This window comes from Aspergillus japonicus, assembly GCF_003184785.1.
Source record: "Aspergillus japonicus CBS 114.51 unplaced genomic scaffold BO86scaffold_35, whole genome shotgun sequence".
NCBI classification, from domain to species: Eukaryota; Fungi; Ascomycota; class Eurotiomycetes; order Eurotiales; family Aspergillaceae; genus Aspergillus; species Aspergillus japonicus.
The window spans coordinates 137469-157524 of NW_020291672.1; the positions used below are offsets into that span (position 1 = coordinate 137469).

Sequence of the window (20056 nt, forward strand, 5' to 3'; positions counted from 1 at the left end):
AAATAAATGAAAAGAGAACAAAGATTGAAACATGCACGCAAGTATCAAAACACCTCCACCACTCAGTAATCACGCCGACTCGCGCGACCCCCGCCCCTCCAGCTGCAGCCCGACCTCCTCCGACCCCACGCGATGATGGCGCACCTCGCGCTGCAGCACCACCGACGGATGAAACAGGTTCATCACCACCATCACCAGGAACATCATGGTCGCGTCCAGCACATACAGGAACGCCTCATGGCTGATGACATACCCGTTGTTGCCCTGCGCAAACTCGACCAGCCGGTACACCGACCGCACCAGGATGAGCCCGCTAACGAGGTAGCACGCAAAGAGCAGACCGCGCCAATCCCGCGGCCAGCAGCTGCGCCCGCGATCCGTGGCCTTGTCCGACTCGGCGGTTGGGTGTCTGGCGATGCGACGGTGGAAGGTGAGGGAGGCGACGAGGAAGGCGCCGAAGAAGATCAGCTGCACGCAGAGACCGCCGACGATCACCCATTGCCCAATCTTCATGCCGCTCGCGGAGCCGCCGGACATGATCCCGCCGCCTGTTTTGTCTCAGTGTTAGTCTCAATACGGTGGGATTGTTGGGTGGGCCGGCGACTTGCCTGCTGCTTGGAGGAGGAACGATAGGATATCGCCCGACACGAAGACCTTGGTCAGCCATTTCACTGGGATGACGCTCAGATCGGCTGCGTTCACGAAGGTGATGATCCGAGCCAGGACCATGTAGATCGAGGCGGCGTAGAGCGTTGGTGCGAGCAAAAGCAGGAGGGTCTGGATGGCATAGAGGGTAGTCGAGGTCTGGTGGAAGTGCGCTGCTGCGCGCGCGATATAGCCGATTATCTGGACTGGAGGTTGTTCAGTACACTGAGCGACTGCCTGAGGATTCGTTCTTCACTTACAGATTCCCCCAACAATGAACGGGTTGAAGTACTTCGCGTGGGTTTGCACTCGCTGGAAAAGATGGACTGCCGTGGTCAAGAAGAACAGCACGGCGAAGATGACTGCAGCCGGCAGGCTGGGGTCGTACTCGTAGAGCACGAATGTGGACTTGGATCTTGCGGCTACCATGGTGAATGGGTATCAAATTCAAGTCTGGGCTTTGTGTGCAACGAAGCGTTGATTATACAATGGCGATGTATATAATATCTGTGAATATAATCAGAAGCCGGTGCACTATTATATCCTTTCCATCGGAGTTCAAAGTGCAGTTATTTATAGATCGATACTCGTCGCCGACGAGCATTCGATAATTTTTTCATCCATCTGATCCAAACTTCACCAAAATCTAGGCAGTCGCATTTTGCCTCCGTTCATCGGGTTCGTATAGAGTCAGCATGCAAGTTCTTCACATACGTACTCAGATTCATAGTCCCTGAAGGGCGATCTGAGCCTGTGGGTCACATTTCGCGGAGAGGTGCAAAAACAGTTCTGAGCTTAGATCCGAACCCGAGTACGAACCCGAGCACGGCGGACGTTTCGACCCACTTGATCGCCATCTTCATACTTCTATCTCATCCTGTATGTCCCTTATCTAACGACTCAATTGGCTTTAGAGTTTTTTTGTCTTTTTGGCATTGGTTGGGGTCACGTCTCGCCCCACGACCAAGCCACGTTTTGGAACAGCCATGCTGGCACCTGCCGCAATCGATGCGCGGTGTGTTGAAAAAAAAAATCGATTAATGACACGTTATTTGGTGTTTTATATAGTTCTATTGTTAGAGTAAAAGGGCTGAAAGCCAAATGCATGGTAGCCTAACTTAGATTGCTTAAATGTAGATTGGATTGTTCTATCGATCCTTCCACTTTCAACAAGTCTTACACTTACATTTCTCCTTAGACACTGCAATATGGATTCCAAAGAATCCTTGAATCTTGAACAGAACCGCATCCTCGATGACTACTCAGATCCACCGCCTGCATATTCGCCTGCGCGTGCTTCAGTTGCGTCCTCGGAAGCGTCCCTCTGGACCATCGAGCCCGATTTCCCCCCTGAGTTTACAAACGACTCGCGGGAGCTGGACTACTGCTTTGCTCCGGAAAGTGAGTTGACTCGCAGAAAGCTGTCCTTGCTTGATTATTAATTGGGATTAGAAGATGGCAAGTTCGGTATCAATGCGGACATCACTTCACGCACGTCTGCCTTCATCCAGGCGTTCATGCGGCCGAGCACGCAGGCTCGGTTGGTGAGTGTAGGGTTGAATCGCAGCGAGTCTGGAGAGAGTAGCAGCAGCATTCCTTCGAGTGTTGAACCCCAATCAGAAAGCCCTAACCCGCCACCATTAGACATCGTGGTGATGGTTGTCGACGGTAATGACTCAGGTGTCCCGCTATTGGTCGTCTCAATGCTAAGTTTCAGAACAGAATCCATTGATCCATTCATAAGCATCGCAAAACAACTCCAACAAGACTCCCATCGCGTCCGGATCGCTGCAGATGGATCATGCGCATCTCGAGTACGAAATCACGGACTGGACTTCTTCGCCATCCCCCCGATCTCCTCCTCTCCACGAGTAGGTGTTCCCTCTCGGATCCTGGAATGCAAACTGACTCCGAGATCGGCACAGAGCCACAGGACAGCCAATGGTCAGACTGTCAACTCGGCCGATAACCGAGCGAACCACCTCCGCAACCTTCGCCATTCCCTCTTCGAAGCATACAAAAGATGCTGGCAGGCCTGCATTGCACCATACCAAGACGACGCCCGTCCCTTCATGGCGGATGCGATTATCGCTACCCCAGCCGCACATGCCCACATCCACTGCGCAGAACGTCTGTCGATCCCGCTTCATATCATGTCCGCGACGCCCCAGAGCCCTACCAAAGCCTTCCCGCATCCTAGAGCGCGTCTGGATGCCAACGAGGAGATTGATCGGCCAACTGCAAATATCCTGTCTTATGCGTTGATCGAGGAATCGACGTGGCGTTTGTGAGTTCAGCGATTCTTGTTTGACGGCTGGAAGTGACTAACATGAGGATATCAGAATCCTGGAGCCCCTCAATATCTTCCGACGACAAGTCCTTGGGCTGATGGGCATTTCACCCACCGTGGCGGGGAGGCTGATGATCGACCAAGAGATTCCGCATACGTACTTCTCTTCGAGGGTTCTGGTCGCGAAGCCGAGGGACTGGGCTCTCAATCATGGTGAGTGGCTCGTTCTATGGCCATCACAAGCGGAAATTAGTTTGGCTAACGGCCCCTACAGAGATGTCCGGTTATATTTTCCACGAGCCTGAAGAGTCCTACCACCCACCGAAGGATCTTGACAACTTCATCTCGTCGGGAGCAGTACCGATTTATCTCATAATGAGGGACACTAGCATTGTGGACTCGGATCTGCTGGCTACAGTCATTCAAGAAAGTATCCTATCACGTGGGCTTCGGATTGTTGTCTCCGAAGAGTGGCGGCATGTCTGTGCGAAGCTGGACAATCCCAATGTATACGTTGTCAACTCCAGTGCCAGCGGTAGGTTCATGTCTTCTACCTTGATCTGGTCTCAGCATCACTCACTTTACAAACAGACTGGCTACTCCCCAGAGTATCCCTCGTCATCTACAGCGGGAGCATAGACACCACGAAAACGGCTTTACGGCACGGTAGACCAAGTGTGGTCATCGGACATACCGACGAGTAACACTCCCCATACTCTTGTCAACAACCCTGAATACTAACCCATCCAGCCACCTTTCAACCGGCCAGACCCTCGCGAAAATCGGTGCCGCCGCCTCGCCACTACGCGCCAACGAGCTCACCTCCGAGGCCCTCTCCCAGGCAATTTCCTTCTGCCTCCGCGTGGATGTCCAACAGACCACCCGAGCGATTCAGCGACAGCTACTCGACGAGGCCGGGGCCGTCAGCGCCATCAAGCTCTTCTATCGCTGGCTGCCTGCGCAGGTACAACCCTGCAGCATGACCAAGCAGGACCTGGCGATGTACCAGATCTGGAACCGGCCGTCGCAGGCGATCTCAGCAGAGGCGGCGGCCGTTCTGCTGCAGGAGCAACGCATCAAGCTTACGGATCTCGTGCTGTAAGCCTCTACCACGTCCCGGACTTGAATGAGAACCTTCCTGACCCGTAGGCAGGATCACGCGGTGCCCATATAACATCCCATCCACGCAACCCGCCTCTGAACGTCCGACCAAGGACTACTGGAATGGATTCTCCCACGCCGCAAAGGACATCGTCAGCGCCTCGGATCTGGTGAGCAAGGTCCCTGGGCTGCGGAAGAAGGTATGCCGCGATGACGCAACCATCTCCTTCTCAACACCCGCTAACTTAGCTTGTGGGCATCGCAGGATTCACTGCCCGACGGCGGCGATAACCCCCGAGGCAGGGGCAGGCCCAACCTCGCGAAGGACGTCGGGGTCGGAACCGCCCGGTTCTTCGGAAATATTGCTCTGCTTCCGTTCACCAGTCAGTCCCATTTCCCGTCAATGCTCTTGTGCCTGTGTGTCTTGCTGATGGTTTCTTTGTCAGGTACGGCGTTGGTGGTCAATAGCGTTGCGTATGGGGTCAAAAGTGTGAAGGCACACAGGCAGAACAGCAGTCGCGAGGAAGAGATCCCCGCTGAAGCAATGGATGCGAGCCGGGAAAAGGAGCCAGGCTCGTCAGTCGAAGGGCAAGCGAGACGCGATTCTCCGCAGGGATCCTCCGCCGCGAGCCAGATCCAGCTCAGAAATGAGGAACACGTGGAGGCGATCTGCCGGCGGCATCTGGATCGTGGGTTTCGGAACGACAAGATCCATAACCTGGAGTTTAGGGGGAATGTGGTTGATGTTTTTGAAAGTGGCTGAAGGAGGGACGGAGGGGCTGGCGTTGATCGATATAGAGGATTCTCCTCGATGTGGATTGTATTGATTTCAGAATCGGTTATCGAGAATATAGAATGGGGAAAGAGTGCTTATTTCTACTTTGTGACCTTCTGTAAAATACTGTCAAAATACGGTAAACATGGATGCTCCAAATATATATTGGATCCTTCACGGAAAGCCTCGAGTTTGTCTTCTTGGATGACGCTGTTGCATCGAGAAGTACATATACAGAGCTTATAAGCCCTATCTATAATGGCATCTGAAGGCTCATACAAAAGAGAAAAGAAAAGAGCATGATGGAGACGACCAGGATGGTGCCAGACCTTGAGGTGGGCAGAAAGAAGGGGGGGGGAAAGGAAGGAAGAAAACAAAAAACGATCCCGGTGCGACTCGAACGCACAACCTTTAGTACCGGAAACTAACGCGCTACCATTGCGCCACGAGACCTCGGATGACGTAACTATGCCCCAATACTACTCACATACTATGTAAATGAAGGCTAGCTGCTGCCTTCTCTGCCAACCTCTCACATATTCTGCTAGAGGATGAAAATCTTCGATACCATACGGGAGAGCGGATCACTCCATTATCATTGTGGGCCAAATGATATCTCTAACGTGTGGGCAGAATTGTAGCTGAATTAGAGCCTGGAACAGTGGAGACTGGAGAGGCAGTCTCCACCCGAAGAAGAACCCAGACCCACGTCGTTTCTGAGCAGAATGGACAATTGAACAGAACAAATGGCTTAGGGCAATTGACTCCGCTCCGAGGGACGCATAAGACTGCGCATGTGACCGGTCACTTGGTGATTCAAGAAGCAATTATATGCATCCAGCAATTCAATAAGCGGGATGGAGTCCATTGAACACTGCAGAGGGAGTGTCAATGTTACCGCATTCGGAACTCAGATCCCGAGCTGCGGCTCGAGCCGAACAGGTGCAGGGATTTACCAGCGGTCAATTGTGGACGGCAACGGAATACAGAAGGCGGAATTCGAGTAATCTTAGCCATTATCAGATCACTTTTTTTCCATGTTGATCCTGTGGATTGTGAGTCAGTGCAGTCAACGAAGGCGTGGATGGACTTCGGAACGGAGTGAATAGAATACAGTAGTTGCGTAAAACACTAGAAGGCCAAGACCAACCCTAAGACCGATCGAGAATAAGCCCAAATTTGCAATCATCGCCGCTGCGGAAATTTCGCCGCGCCATCGCGTAATCATGCAGTTTCCTATCTGGCAAGTTCTGTCCTAAATGGCGGTGATACTGATACTTCCCTCTCCCCCCCGGCATTTATACCCCATGGCTCGAGGTTGAGATTAGGATCTATACACCCGCTCTTCCCTCTTTCTCAGCCCCACCCGCTACTCTCTAGTGATGCTCCGAGACAACATGGAGCGGCCGATTGAGGGTGGTCTACCGTCGGAGAAATCCGACGGGGTGACAACCGCCATAGCGGCGACCAGCCCCGTCGACGATGAAGCCCGCCCTGCAGTCTTCTCGTCCACTGTCCAGGAGATTATGTTTGTCGCCGTGGCGACCATGGCGATCGCCATGTCCTCGCTCGTGAGCGGAGCCGTCACCGTGATTACGGCCCAAGTTCAGAATGATCTGAACATGACCACGGCGGAATTGACCTGGTTGAGCGGTTCCTCCTCGTACGCACCCATTTTCCCAATTACTAACAGCCCTAGTATAGTACGCTCGCTAACCCTAAGTTACCCTCCAGATTGGCCGCCGGATCCTTCCTGTTATTCTTCGGCCGCCTGGCGGATCTCTTCGGTCGTAAGACCCTGTTTCTAGGAAGTATGGTCCTGTTCGCCGTCTTCTCTCTGGCGGCTGGGTTCAGCAAGACGCCGCTGCAGCTGGACATCCTCAACGGGGTGATGGGGTTGATGTCGGCGGCGTCGGTGCCGCCGGGCCAAGGGATGCTGGCCAACATCTACCAGCGGCCGTCCAAGCGGAAGAACCGCGTGTTCGCGTGCTTCAGCGCGGGCAACCCGATGGGCTTCGTGTTTGGGAGTGTTTTCTCGGGGATCGCGACGCAGCTCTTCAACTGGCGCGCCAGCTACTTCCTGCTGGCCATTATCTATGTGGTGGTGGTCGTCGTCGCCGTCTTCAGTGTGCCGGTCGACAACTCACCCAAGACGGAGATCTCCGGGCAGGCGCTCAAGAAATTCGACCTCGTGGGCACGCTCCTCACGATTGCGGGGATCGGGATGTTCTCCGGTGCATTGAGGTGAGTTTCCCCCTTGCCTTGAACCCTCATCGCCATCCAATACTAACCAGAGTCAAGTCTGGGCTCCGACGCCCCCCAAGGCTGGAAGACGCCCTACGTCCTCATCCTCCTCATCCTGGGCGCCTTGTTTATGGTCGCCTTCGTCTTCTGGGAGAACTGGTACGCCTACCCGCTGGTGCCGATGAGCATCTGGCGCGACCGCGACTTCTCGCTGGTGATCGCCATCCTGCTGCTGGGCTTCCTGGCGTTCCCCATCATGTCCTTCTGGGTGTCGCTGTTCATGCAGCGCATCAAGGGCTACTCGCCGCTCATGGTCGCCGTGCACATGCTGCCCATGGCCATCGGCGGGATTATTGTGAACATCATCGCCGGCCTCATCATGCACCGCGTCTCCAACAGCTTGCTGATGGCCGTCGGCGCCACCGCCTACGTCGGCTCGTTCTTGCTGATGGGCCTCCAGCACTCGGACAGCATCTACTGGGCCTTCATCTTCCCCGGGCTGGTGCTGGCGGTCGTCGGCGCGGATTTCGAGTTCTGCGTTGCGAATATGTACGTCATGAGCTCCTTGCCCCCCACGCAGCAGAGTATCGCGGGCGGGATCCTTCAGACTGTCACTAAATTGTGTGTGACGATCGGGATGGGGATCAGTACGGCGATCTATGATGCGGTTGTGGCCAGGGGTACGGCCAACGGGGGTTATTTCAGGGGGGATCCGATTGAGCCCTACAGTGCTACGTTTTTGTACTGTGCGGGGATCGCATCGTTGGGGATTCCGTTGTGTGCGTTCTTGAGGATCGGGAGCCAGGGGAATACTGGTGTGAAGGAGGGGTCGGAGGTTGATTCTGAGGCTTTGAGTGAGAGTAGGGGTAGTGTGTTGGAAGAGAAAGGTCGTGGGGAGGTTTGAGGGGAAGGGAAGAAAACTATCAGAGGGGTGTGAATATAGACTGTGACTAAGATAGATACCACAAGAGCGATGTATTTATTGTTTAATAACTGGAGATTAATTAGACTTCCGATAGACTGTTGATATGGGCTGGGTACATGGAATTAGATTACACAACTGCGAAGAGTAAGCCGCGTGTTGCATCTTCTTACACTGTATATTCATTAACACTCTTCTTAACCGCAGTACACAACTCATGAGCTGGAGTGAGGAGGGCAGGAATTATACTGTATCGCTGTTATACTTCACTAGCCATCCTATTTCCTGAATTGGTCTAAGATGACAGGAATCAGGCTACCGTCAATTGCGCGAATAAGCATGGCCATGGCCCACTGGTGTGATAAGCAGACTTAATTCCAGTAGTTCCCACATCCCCTTCCTCCTTTCCCTCAAGCTTCTCATGCTCTTACCCTCAACAAAACACTGTAGTCTGTCCCTTCGAACCCTCCCATCACCATTCTCAACTACCATGATCACCCCCTGGAATGAAGGCACGCACTCCGCCCTCGTCCCACTACCAGGACCCGAAACCGGACCCTCCCTCTTCCTCTCCGCCGTCGGCCCCGAACGCCAGCAATCCAACGGCACCCTCGCGCCCGCCGTGATCATCGAAGCCGGCCTCGGCAGCTCGCATGTGGAATGGGTCGCGGTGCAGGGCCTGCTCGCCGCGCGGGCGCGCGTCTACACCTACGACCGGGCCGGCTACGGGCGCAGCCCGCCCTCCCCGCTGGCGCCGACAGCGCACAACCGCGTCCACGAGCTGACGCAGCTGCTCGACGCGGCGCAGATCCCGCCGCCGTACGTCCTGGTTGGCCACTCCTACGGCGGGGTCCTGGTCCGCGAGTTCCTGCGCCAACGCGGCCGCGACGTCGTCGTCGGCATGGTGATCGTCGATTCGCCGCGGGCGCAAACCCCCTTACCTCCGGATTGGCCGAGTTTGATGGGGGAGTCGGATTACTATGCCATTGTGGGGCTGGACGAGAATGTTGCGGTGGCACCGGAGGAGTATCAGGCGATTAAGGAGGATGAAGTCAGGAACCGGGCGACGGCGGAGGCGGAGTTGGCGCTGATTGCGGCGGGGACCAAGGACTTGAATGAGGCGATCCCCGAGGGGATGCAAGCGCTTGGGGATGGAAGGTTGAGTGTGATTTTTGCGAATGAGTCCGTGGATTTTGGAAAGGTTTATGCTTATGGGGTGGAACATGGGCATGGCACGGAGGATGCGCGGCGGCACCTGGCGGAGCGGTTGGCGGTCATGGAGGAGATGGATGAGCGAGGGCAACGGGCGCATCTGTCGCTGTCGAGTCGGAGTCGGTTTGTGTATGCGAAAGGAAAGGCGAGGACGCATAATTTGCAGTTCGTTGCACCGGAGGTGATTCGGGATGAGGTGTTTTGGGTCCTGGGGTTGGTGGATTGAGGGTTCTTGGAGATTCTGGCTGGGCCTGGATGATATTTTAGGGCTGATCAGTCGCGCACTGTTGCATTGCGCCCTACACTGCTGGAATAGTCCTTATGCCTTGCAAAATTGTCGAGGTGGAGACAAACTATATGGTGAAAGATGCAACATAGCTATAGTTAAGAACGGAGCGAGGTTGCTCGAGAGCATTCTGACCTGCTTGCCTTGTGAAGAGCATTTCCGTTCATCCAGGTCGGAAAAAAAGCAGACATACTTTCAATCCCATAGTATCCCAGTTGATAAACCAAGCCCTTTTCTATAGCCGATGCGCGGATGAATTCGCATCAAGTACCAAGCGGCAATGAGAAGGACGAAGGGTGTCTGCCAGGTCTGATTGAGCCCTGCACATCAGTCACTGTTATCCTGCGTATCTTAAGGAATTTGATCCGACATGGAACCCACGCGGGGAAGCATTCCAGGTGACTGGAGCGCAGAATCGTGAGGTACGATCACATTTGATCTGCGTTGCTGACCATCAGCACTCACCTCGGTCTGGGCCAATCTGTTGAAAAGGCAGACAGTGGCGTCGCCATGGCTTGAGACTATCAAGCTTTGGGACAGGGATCCTGCAGATAAGCCCGGGGTCTGAATGCCGGGTTGATGATTTGTTGAGTGTAGGAACAAGAAAGGGATAAGAGATGTAGGGGAAAGTCGGGGTTTATGAGGGCCGACCTTCGCGCCACTCGGCCAGCCTCGCACTTTCTACCCCCCGACCACTGGGTTCTGCAAGCCCCGGACCGCTGGTCATGTTGACCACGAGATTGTTATATGTGAATGTTTTGGGCCGATTTGAGCCTCTTGCGACCGTTTAAAAAGTCTCACATCCCTCCACATTTGCTCCTCTCGCGAAACAGTCACCACTCGTGCGTTGTCATCCGATTGATTGCGCCCTGCCTCGCGGAGCACCGAACACGCCGAACACCACATTTACCATGGCTGCCCCCCACACTCCCACTTCTGAAAGTATCGAGTCAGCTGGCACTCATAATTCAGAATCGGTCAATAAGCACGATGCAGCAGTCAGCAGCGAAGGCTCAGCCAAAGCTGGGGGCCCTCCTGGTCCTCCGGGCCCACCCGAGAATCAGTCTAGACTTAGGGTTGTCTGTCTGATTGTCTCGGCCTTTGTCGCCATGTTTCTCGTCGCACTGGACAGAACGATTATCTCAACTGTACATACATCATCTCTTCTCCCATGTTCCGGCCTGAACACTAATTATGTACGCAACTCATAGGCCATCCCCCAAATCACCGATGAGTTCAACTCCTTCGACGACGTCGGCTGGTACGGAAGCGCCTACTTGTTGACATGTTGCGCATTCCAACTCTTGTTTGGCAAGTTGTATAAGCTTTTCTCTGTCAGGATAGTCTTTCTCGGCAGTATTCTGCTGTTTGAGGTTGCCTCTGCCATCTGCGGTGCTGCCCCCAATTCAGTGGCCTTCATCATTGGAAGAGCCATCTGTGGCGTCGGGGCTGCTGGCATTCTCGCTGGAACTGTGAGTCGGCAAGCCAGCTTTACGGGGATTATTGCTAAGAGTCGTGTGCTAGATCATGTGCATCATTCACTCCGTCCCTCTGCAGAAGCGCCCTCAAATTCAGGGACTGTTCGGTGCCCTGTTCGGCATCGCCTCCATCGTCGGACCCTTGATCGGCGGCGCCTTTACATCGAACGTGACATGGCGATGGTGCTTCTATGTCAACTTACCCATCGGTGGCGCAGCTATGGTCTTCATTGCCTTATGCCTCAAGGTTCCCAAGCAAGATTCCACCAGAGTCTCGTGGACTGAGAAGCTGGTGCAGCTGGACTTCCTCGGCACCACACTCCTGGTCTCTGGTGTAGTCTGTCTCATTCTGGCACTTCAGTGGGGTGGCCAGACGTATTCCGTATGTCGTCAAGATCGATACCTTAGCCCGCAACTGACACTCAGCAGTGGAGCAACGGTCGCGTCGTGGCTTGCCTAGTCCTCGCGGGTGTCCTGCTACTTTCGTTCATCGCCGTTCAGATCTTCCTTCCCAAGACCGCGACGCTCCCCGTGCGCATATTCGCGCAGCGCAGCATTGTCTCAGGCTTCTGGCAGACCCTCTGCGTGGGTTCCGGAAACTACATCTTCGGTAGCTTACCACCCCCACCCCACCGAGAACCGTGACATGTCCCTGACATGAATTGCAGTATACTTCCTCCCCATCTGGTTCCAATCCATCAAAGGTAACTCCGCCGTGGAATCCGGCATCCGCCTTCTACCCATGATGCTGGCGATGGTGGTGGGCTCGATCGGCGGGGGCATCGTCAACTCCAAGGTCGGCTACTACACCCCCTTAGCGATCATCGGATCCTGCATCATGGCCGTCGGTGCCGGCCTCCTCACCACCTTCCAGGTGGACACCGGCGAGGGCAAGTGGATCGGCTACCAGATCGTGTACGGGATTGGTCTGGGGTTGTGCTTCCAGGTCCCCAATCTCGCGGCGCAGACCGTTCTGCCCAAGCCTGACGTGCCGTCAGGATTGGCGTTGATGCTGTTCGGCCAGCTCATCGGGGCGGCGGTGTTCGTGTCGGTCGGGGAGAATATCCTGGCTAACCAGCTGGTGGAGAGGCTGGCCGGGCTGCCGGGGTTTGATCCCCGGCTGGTTACTTCGGGCGGCGTGACGGAGCTGTTAGACGCGATGCCAACGGATCTGCGTGGGACGGTGCTGTATTCGTACAATGAGGCGCTCAGGAGGGTGTTCTGGGCTGGGTTGATTATTTCGTGTTTGACGGTGCTGGGGGCGGCGACGCTGGAGTGGAGGAGTATCAAGCAGGGGCAGCCTCAGCCTGATGCTGAGAAGAAGGCGGAGAGTGCAGAGGAGAAGAGTGTGGATGCTGCAGGGGGGCAATAGACTACGGGGCTTTTGTTTTACTTGGTTGTTTTACCTCGAGAATGGGGAAGTAATACGGATTTACTAGCTAGCTTTGCGATTACACTTTATTATCAACAAACTACATATGCTTCTCTTATCCTGGGTTGATCTTATAGTTGGGAAATGGTTTCTATACGTCCCGCTCCCGACACTGTTCTCTCTTACCAGAGCTACGTAGAGAGACTTCACATTCTTTGTTGCTTGTCTGCCAAGTCCCTGGTACATTGGAACCATAATCCTCTCTTCCAGGGTACTGCAATTCTGGACTTGGACACGAGGGCTAAGTACACGACCAGCAAGATATAATCTACCATGGGGTCAAACACAGGTGTTCGGACAGTAGCTTCAGTCCAGGCATTTACTACCCCTATGACCGATCGCATCTTTGAATGGGGAATAGGAGAAGTAGAGTACAGGAAAGGGACGCACTTCATGTCCTAGTAGGAGTTAGAGGATCCGAGCAGTGAGAGCCCGGGCTTAGGATGTCCGCCGGGAGCTCATCAGCCGTTTCGTTTGGCTTAGGGTTGGCAGCGCCACATGAATGGCTGGAAACTATAAAGGTAGATACAGTACGTAGCATAGTTCTGCATTAGGGCAGACTTTTCATGTCACTGAAGTTGAAGAAAGTGATTATTGCTTTTACAGTGTCGAGAAAGTAGTCAGTTGGTAATTGGGGGTAAAAAGGTTGAGGTTGATTGATGGGCAAGCTTTGGGGTGGTTGAAGGACCTTGACATCGATGAGGCCAGAGGGGCCATACGCTTATTGATACTGTATGCACAAGAAAGGTATGAGAAATCTGCATCAAATCTGCGAGCCCGGGGTCTGAAAACCCTTATTTCTCCGCTATGCAATCAAGCGAGTAGATTGAGGCTGTAGTTATATACGTTTTGAGATGGTGAAATAATAAAATTGACGCACCCAGATGAATGTTGGCATGGCAAAGACGAGCTGTTAGGGCGGCTCTGAACAGATCTTATAGATCTCCTGGCCGTCAGAAGAATGTCGCGAATTTTCGGTCGCGACACCTCGAGAAAAAGGAGGATTTCGTTTAGACGGAAAGTTCCCGTTGTGTGAAGCTTATGAGCTCCTCAGTCAATCAGAGAACTCACCGGTAGGGCGAATTCAGAAAGTGCATTCATCGTCTGTTCTCACTGCTAATGGGTAATTATCTCTTAGATAAAGGTACAACGAGCAGCCAAGATAAGCAAAGTTCTTCACGGGGGGTTAGTGGTCTCAGATCTCTCTATCATTTCATTTGTCGAGTGGTGTTCTCCTTCATGCCATCATACTGGTGGCGAAAGATCTCATTCGCTTGCCCCAAAGGTCTGAATGTCCATGCAAGAGTAGAAGATATTACAGACTTTAAGTTGGTTGAATATGTACTGCAAGGCCGATGAGGCAAGGACTCATTATGGCAAGCGCTCCGTTATTTGTGCCTATGCCTCGTAATAGATGAGAAAATGATCATTCTGAATCGGGTCCGTAGGTACTGAATATTCTTCTGGAGAAAGAATAAATTCTGCGGTGATAAAATAGGATGTAGGTTTGATGCATGCCTTGAACATGGGGCTTGACTTGCCGGTCGCACAAAGAGCTGATTCCTTGTTCAAGTCAGTGAGGGACTACGACACCGGTGTCCAAAGTCACAGTGCGTGGCTCGAGCATGACTGCAACCTCATTCGCCTCTATGCAGGGAGGCTATGATGTAATGTGCTGCTGGCCAAACCGGATGAATTCAGGAATCTCGCGCTAGACTCGTAGGGGTGTTTGCTCAGTGACAGTTCGCCGAGGGAGAGACCCGGCAACGCCTCCAAATCCAGTAACCGAGAACACCTTCTACACAAAAGTCCATTGGAGGGAAAATCTGGTGAGCCAAAGAGAGGCGAAAAAAGGCCGACTCGGCTACTGCGAGTGTGCGGAAGAATCAAGGAAAAAAGGAAAGGAATTTCGGGCGGGACCGCTGAGGACCTTGCGGGAGTCCAGTGGAGCTCAGCCCTATAGGGCGTTCCATGTGCCCGTCGCCAGCATCTCACTCTTGGCACCATCAAACCTTGTTCTGTTGTTCACATCGATGTGAGTCGGCTGTTCTGACTCGGATGCATCAGTGGTAGTCGACTTATATCATACAGAGCATCGGACGACAAGCGGCTCTGTCTTGTCTGTGACATGGAAACCCCGTACTGAAGCACTCGTCGTGACATAGCCCTCAAAGTGGACCAGGCAGCACAAAAACAAATACTCCACTCAGCTTCCACTCAATGGTCATCAATCTGGACGCTGACTCGGCAATGGAACATTTTGCCCCCACTAGGCTGACAGCGTCCGGCCAGTTCCTGTCAACTAGACCCTCCTAGACACCTTGAAAGCCCCGAAAGCGCACGCATTTATCTAGCCTTCTACCCACCTCTACCCCAAGGTCCCCAGACAGACATCTATAAGACCTACAACATCGGACCAGCATCATCGACCATGAGCAGCAGCACAGCCCAGCCCTCTCCGCCTCCGCAATCATGGCCACCTTCAACGCCTCCGACGTGAACCTCCACAAGGCGAGCAAGGAGGACGTGCTCTGCTACTATGCCATCTCGGACAACGAGTACAACGGCCACCTGGGCGCGCGCATCTCGTCCATCTTCGTGATCCTCTTCGTCTCGACCGCCTTCACCTTCTTCCCCGTGGTCTCCAAGGGCCTCCCCAGCTGGAAGATCCCGCACAATGTCTACATCTTTGCGCGCTACTTCGGCACGGGCGTCATCCTGGCCACCGCGTTCATCCACCTGCTGGACCCGGCCTACAAGCGCATCGGCCCCAAGACCTGCGTCGGGGTCTCCGGCTACTGGGGCGAGTACTCGTGGTGCGCGGCCATCGTGCTGACAGCCGTCGTGCTGATCTTCCTCCTCGACCTGGCCGCCGAGGTCTACGTCGAGCACAAGTACGGCATCGAGCGCGACGAGTCGGCCACCAACGCCTTCATCGCCCAGGAGCCCTGCCCGTCCCTACACGGCACCCACGACGGTGACCCGGAAGGCCGCCACCGACTCCCCGACGGAGAAAAACCCCTCCCTGCCACCTCCACCAATTCCACCACCGTCTCCGCCGACGCGGACGCGGACGCGGACGCCACCGAGCGGTCCTTCCGGCAGCAGATTGCCGCCTTCCTGATCCTGGAGTTCGGGATCATCTTCCACTCGGTCATCATCGGGCTGAACCTGGGCGTGACGGGGTCCGAGTTCGCCACGCTCTACCCCGTGCTCGTCTTCCACCAGTCCTTCGAGGGTCTGGGCATCGGCGCCCGGCTGTCGGCGATCCCCTTCGCCCAGCACGCCAAGCTGCCCTACCTCCTCTGTCTGGCCTACGGGCTGACCACCCCCATCTCCATCGCCATCGGCCTGGGCCTGCGCACGACCTACAACCCCAACTCCAAGGAGTCGTTGATTATCCAGGGCGTGTTCAACGCCGTGTCCGCGGGCATCCTGATCTACAGTGCGCTGGTCGAGCTGCTGGCCCGCGACTTCCTGTTCGATCCCTGCCGCACGCGCCGACGGTCCAAGTTGCTGTACATGGTGGGTTGTACGTTGCTGGGGGCGGGGATCATGGCGCTGATTGGGAAGTGGGCGTGAGGGTGGCGGTTGTGTCCGTTGTGATTATGGAGGATGAGGCGGACTGTGGACCAGTGGAAAAGCTCGTGTATATAAAAGTTACTAGGTACATTAGGCGACGGAAAAGTCATCCGGGATAATTTGTTGCGTGGAATGGCATCTCTCGTGGAGAAACTCTCGTTTTTCTTTCGCCAGCCTCCGTCGAGCTGCTGTGACCGGCTCTGCCGGGTAAATGTTTACCAGTAATCAGGCAGGCGTCCAGCGCGGCTGCGACCGGGGCAAAACTGCAGCAGAATGCAAGGGTAACAGTCAGTGTCATGATTCGTCTACTCCTTTCTGACCATCACTATCCGGTGCAATGATGAAGGGGCCACGAGGTCATAGCGAAGTACAACTAACACTCGCCAGGGGATCACTAAGCGAACGCAAGAGTATCCTGAGTGAAAGTTGCAACAGAGCCAGGTACAGTCCACGGCGAGAGGGGAAAAGACTTCAAACTCAGTATCAATTTCAATCATAAAGCATAGACTGCATTAATATATATCATGATATATTAGAATATACACAACCACGGGCGCCCTTCTTCTCCGGTATAGTATAAACAAAACACGCGCGACTCCTGATGATCCGGTCATCAGTCGTCATACCCCTTTGTGATGAGATCGTGGGACATTAGGGGAATATTCTATCCGCATGTCGACGACGGTTTTATCGTGTCTAGCAGCAGCACTCGCAGCATTCGAAGCAGCAGAGACCGGCGCAGCTGAGTTTCGTTAGTTGGGTTCATTGTTTCGGGATGGATGGGACGGGAGACAGGAACGTACACTCCACAGCAGACGTCTTCGCCCTCACCACCACCACGGAGGCTCATTTGCATCTGTTCGGGCTGGTTCTGTTGGTTGACGAGGTGGTTAGCTTGAGCTCGGGGATTTGGCTGGCGAGTGAAGGACACGTACGGGCTGGCCGGTGACGACCCGCTCGGTGACAGGGGCCTCAGGGCCCGAGGGCTGCTGCATGGTCACGGTGTTGGCATCCCAGGTGGGCTGCTGGGTGGGAGCGGACTCCTTGTTGGACGACTTGAACCAGTTGAACATGGTGAAAATGTGATGAGTGAATGCGGGTGAATGTGAGTGTTGAAAAGGAGGGGCGTGACGGCAGTAAGGATTATAATATTGTTGTGGTGGTAGTCGGGTATCGGCAATTCTGGGAGGGAAAAAAAAATGAGAAACGAAACCCACCGAAGCGGTGGAATCCACCGGTTATTTATCTCTTGAAAGTCAATCCGGGGTCCAATGGCCAGGACCCAGTGCGCAGCATCAGCCCTACAGAGCAGGCGTCAGCGAAGAGCAAGCGATTCGCTATGACTTCATCGTCGTTGGGCGAGAGAGGACTGCTCAGGAGGATGATCTATCATCCATGCGGTCTAGTGCTGTGCTGGCCGGAAGACAACTGAGGGAGAATGATGTGAGTGTTTCTATTCTGGACAGGGACATCCAGGGCGCTTGACGTCAGAGGAGCCAGCCCTGTAAATTGCGAAGGTTGTTGCGGTGAGCGTGCGCGGGGCCAATGCGGGCGTGGCAATATGGATTGTACAGCCATCAGCCGTCGAAGCGCAGCATGCAAGACACGGGCTGTGGCCGAGGCAGTGTCGTGCACCACACAGAGCGAGTGTACAAAGTGTTAGGCAGCCTCGTTTCGGGCTCCACCCATTATTGCCAGTTTTTGCGCCAGTCATTTCCCCCTCAAGCTTTGGTCAAGCTTTGCTTGGAAGCTTGGCCAATCAACGACCGCTCTTGGACCCAGCGGCAATGGGCGGGCTGAAGAAGGATCATTCTGGCTGTTGGACTGCTGTGCTTGACGCTGCAGAGGGTCATGATAATACGAGTACGTGTTTCCACTGGGGCTATTGACGGATCATAGTTCAGCAGTCCGTCCTTTGGCTCGAGATTCAGTTTGTGCACACCTGGCTCATTTCTGTCAATCGCTTTCCCCCACTGTGGATGGATTGGCTCTCCACGAGTCTACGGTGACTGTCGGATCGGGTGTCAATTGGTGGGTTCCGCGGACCCCGAGACAGAAAGAAACATCCACATTATCGGCGCTAAGTGGTAGGTTGAGGTTATTGTGGCACCTGGCTGGCAGCAGTGCCGTGTTACTGAATTGGGATTGCAATTAGGGCCATAAATTCAGTGGCTTAGCCCCTGGCCCCCATTTACACTGCCTCGGAAATAGTCTGCACGGGAATGGTAGTGTGTGTGTGTTGGACGGTCGGAACTTCGGAAGTCCAAAGCTTCGCCTAGAAAATTCCCCCATTAGGGTGGGTCAAAGCCATGAACAAGGGACTGGATCATTCACATAGGAGAAAAATTGATTGTCAATTGTGAGGCTGACGCGAGTAGGGACGCAAACTGTTCAAAAGTCTGACCGTTCTGCGCAATGAATGACAAGCACATAGACCATACAATCCCTTCATGCTCTCTTCTCTACCCGCTCCACCCATCCCGTATTTTCACCTCACAGCTACCACGGGCTGCCCTTATACGCATCGTCTTACCTAAGAAAGAAGGAGCAATCGCAGTCTCTACACGCCGCAATTGGCCCCAATCTCCCGAGCCATAAGCTGCTGCTTCTCTGACACCGCTTCTCTCGAGCCCCTACAACATCCCGCGCCACGTGCACATCTCTTCGCCCGCTTGTCGGCGCACCGAGCCAGCGCACACGAGATGATCTTCCAGATAACCACCCCGGTAGTACAAACCACCAACCCCGCGACCATCCCCAACAACGCAGGCACCATCGCCGGAATGATGAGACGCCAGAAGTTGGGGTTGGACCGGTGGTGGTGCACGTAGGCATTCATCGACGGGCCAGCCACGGCAAACGGGGACTTGCCCACGTCGTTGTGGTGGTGGCGTCCCTCCCCATCAGTCGAGACGACCGAGTTGTAGGGACGGATGCAGGGTCTGTTGCCGCACGATACGTGGGCCTCCGGCTTCGCATTGGAGGTCTTATGCAGGGCCTTCTTCTGCTCCTTGCGCCAGGACTTGTACTTGCCCACCAGCATCTTCCAGTACTGGGCGTGCCACATCTTATTGCCGTGGCCATGGGAGGCATGGTAGTCGAGGAGTGGCTCGATGATGATCTGCGAGATGGAGAGGTCGTCTTCGTCGGCGTCGCGGGACAGGCGGACGTGGATCACGCTTGCGGTGGCGGGGTGACCGGTGGAATCGAAGAATTTGACCTCCACGAAATACATGTCGCCCACCTCGGAGTCGACCCTCGGAGGGAGATATTCGATGTCCACCCCGTAGGTCAGGAGGACGGTCTCCACGGTGTCGCTGTCAATGTTGCCGTCGGGGTGCATCTGGGCTGGAAGTTTCATAGGGTACCCGGCGGGGAAGACGCTGACGTTGTTGACCAGAAGGGCATTGTTTTCGGTTCGGAGGTTCATTGCCTAGGGACAATATTAGCGCCTCATTCGCGTTTCTCAAGATAAAGGGAATCTGGGGTCTATACCACAAAGGGTGTTGAGTTTCCGTTGTCAAATGGGCTGTTGTCGTCCTCTGGAGAACATCGTAGACACGGCAGATGGACATCATGTCCGGTCGCAGAGGGAAAAGAGGGACGAGAATTGAGTGCGTTGGACAGTTGCTTCTGCGAGGAGTCTCCAGTATCCGGGACCGGTGAGGCCAAAGAGCCCACCAGCCAGATACTGGGGACGAGGAAAAAGCGAAGGTGCATGGGGAAAGAAGACAAAGCAATATACAGTGTTGGAGGTCTGAAACAGTGAACGAGCGACGTGGGGTTAGTGCAAGACTTGTATGTACGAAGCAAAGTTGTTGGTGAATATCTCATCAAATCATGAAAACAAGACTCGAAGTAGCGAGATTAAAAGATATCAATCTCTTGGTCTGGGCTGTCATAACAGTTATCCAGGGTGCGGATACAGTAGGCGGGAACCGGTGGCTATGGCTGTAAGGGAATAGGCAGCCATGTAACAAGTCCAGCCCTATAGGGGAGGGCCTCCTGAGACGGTCCGTTTCCGCGGGCCCCGAAGGGCAACGGTAGGGCTGACCGCGTCACCGCGCCATTATCTGTCGTTTCTGACTG

At 54.4% G+C, this 20056-nt stretch overlaps 8 protein-coding genes and 1 non-coding gene across 9 annotated transcripts; 5 read left to right on the forward strand and 4 right to left on the reverse strand.

Moving 5' to 3' along the window:
* Positions 1–69: 69 nt before the first annotated feature.
* BO86DRAFT_433451 (RTA1 domain-containing protein) lies at positions 70–1102 on the reverse strand (the record flags this gene model as incomplete). Its single annotated transcript, XM_025675842.1, has 3 exons — positions 906–1102; positions 609–851; positions 70–548 (listed from the first exon to the last, which is right to left on the reverse strand). Exons 1-3 carry the CDS (start codon positions 1072–1074, stop codon positions 70–72), a joined length of 891 nt encoding a protein of 296 aa, XP_025526273.1. The 5' UTR covers positions 1075–1102.
* Positions 1103–1853: 751 nt separating this feature from the next.
* BO86DRAFT_433457 (glycosyltransferase) lies at positions 1854–4037 on the forward strand (the record flags this gene model as incomplete). Its single annotated transcript, XM_025675843.1, has 8 exons — positions 1854–2046; positions 2098–2313; positions 2368–2516; positions 2571–2932; positions 2988–3148; positions 3210–3470; positions 3527–3635; positions 3686–4037. 8 exons carry the CDS (start codon positions 1854–1856, stop codon positions 4035–4037), a joined length of 1803 nt encoding a protein of 600 aa, XP_025526274.1.
* Positions 4038–5192: 1155 nt separating this feature from the next.
* Positions 5193–5264, reverse strand: BO86DRAFT_t186. Its single transcript has one exon. It is a non-coding gene; the product is annotated as a tRNA-Arg (tRNA).
* An 802-nt stretch (positions 5265–6066) lies between these two features.
* BO86DRAFT_390354 (putative transporter) lies at positions 6067–8088 on the forward strand. Its single transcript, XM_025672360.1, has 3 exons — positions 6067–6474; positions 6546–7055; positions 7113–8088. Exons 1-3 carry the CDS (start codon positions 6209–6211, stop codon positions 7957–7959), a joined length of 1623 nt encoding a protein of 540 aa, XP_025526275.1. The 5' UTR covers positions 6067–6208; the 3' UTR covers positions 7960–8088.
* Positions 8089–8398: 310 nt separating this feature from the next.
* On the forward strand, positions 8399–9688 carry BO86DRAFT_390355 (alpha/beta fold hydrolase). The gene has a single exon (XM_025672361.1). The coding sequence runs from the start codon at positions 8468–8470 to the stop codon at positions 9413–9415; it is 948 nt and encodes a 315-aa protein (XP_025526276.1). The 5' UTR covers positions 8399–8467; the 3' UTR covers positions 9416–9688.
* A 639-nt stretch (positions 9689–10327) lies between these two features.
* On the forward strand, positions 10328–12357 carry BO86DRAFT_341627 (putative MFS aflatoxin efflux pump). The gene is made up of 5 exons (XM_025669085.1): positions 10328–10623; positions 10687–10947; positions 11000–11335; positions 11383–11563; positions 11622–12357. Exons 1-5 carry the CDS (start codon positions 10387–10389, stop codon positions 12323–12325), a joined length of 1719 nt encoding a protein of 572 aa, XP_025526277.1. The 5' UTR covers positions 10328–10386; the 3' UTR covers positions 12326–12357.
* Positions 12358–14857: 2500 nt separating this feature from the next.
* On the forward strand, positions 14858–15967 carry zrfA (high-affinity Zn(2+) transporter ZRT1; the record flags this gene model as incomplete). Its single annotated transcript, XM_025675844.1, has 1 exon — positions 14858–15967. One exon carries the CDS (start codon positions 14858–14860, stop codon positions 15965–15967), a length of 1110 nt encoding a protein of 369 aa, XP_025526278.1.
* Positions 15968–16460: 493 nt separating this feature from the next.
* BO86DRAFT_390357 (uncharacterized protein) lies at positions 16461–17373 on the reverse strand. The gene is made up of 3 exons (XM_025672362.1): positions 16903–17373; positions 16771–16838; positions 16461–16709 (listed from the first exon to the last, which is right to left on the reverse strand). The coding sequence occupies exons 1-3, from the start codon at positions 17038–17040 to the stop codon at positions 16664–16666; spliced, it is 252 nt and encodes an 83-aa protein (XP_025526279.1). The 5' UTR covers positions 17041–17373; the 3' UTR covers positions 16461–16663.
* A 1154-nt stretch (positions 17374–18527) lies between these two features.
* Positions 18528–19687, reverse strand: BO86DRAFT_400934 (uncharacterized protein; the record flags this gene model as incomplete). Its single annotated transcript, XM_025673741.1, has 2 exons — positions 18528–19400; positions 19463–19687. 2 exons carry the CDS (start codon positions 19685–19687, stop codon positions 18528–18530), a joined length of 1098 nt encoding a protein of 365 aa, XP_025526280.1.
* Between the last annotated feature and the right edge of the window lie 369 nt (positions 19688–20056).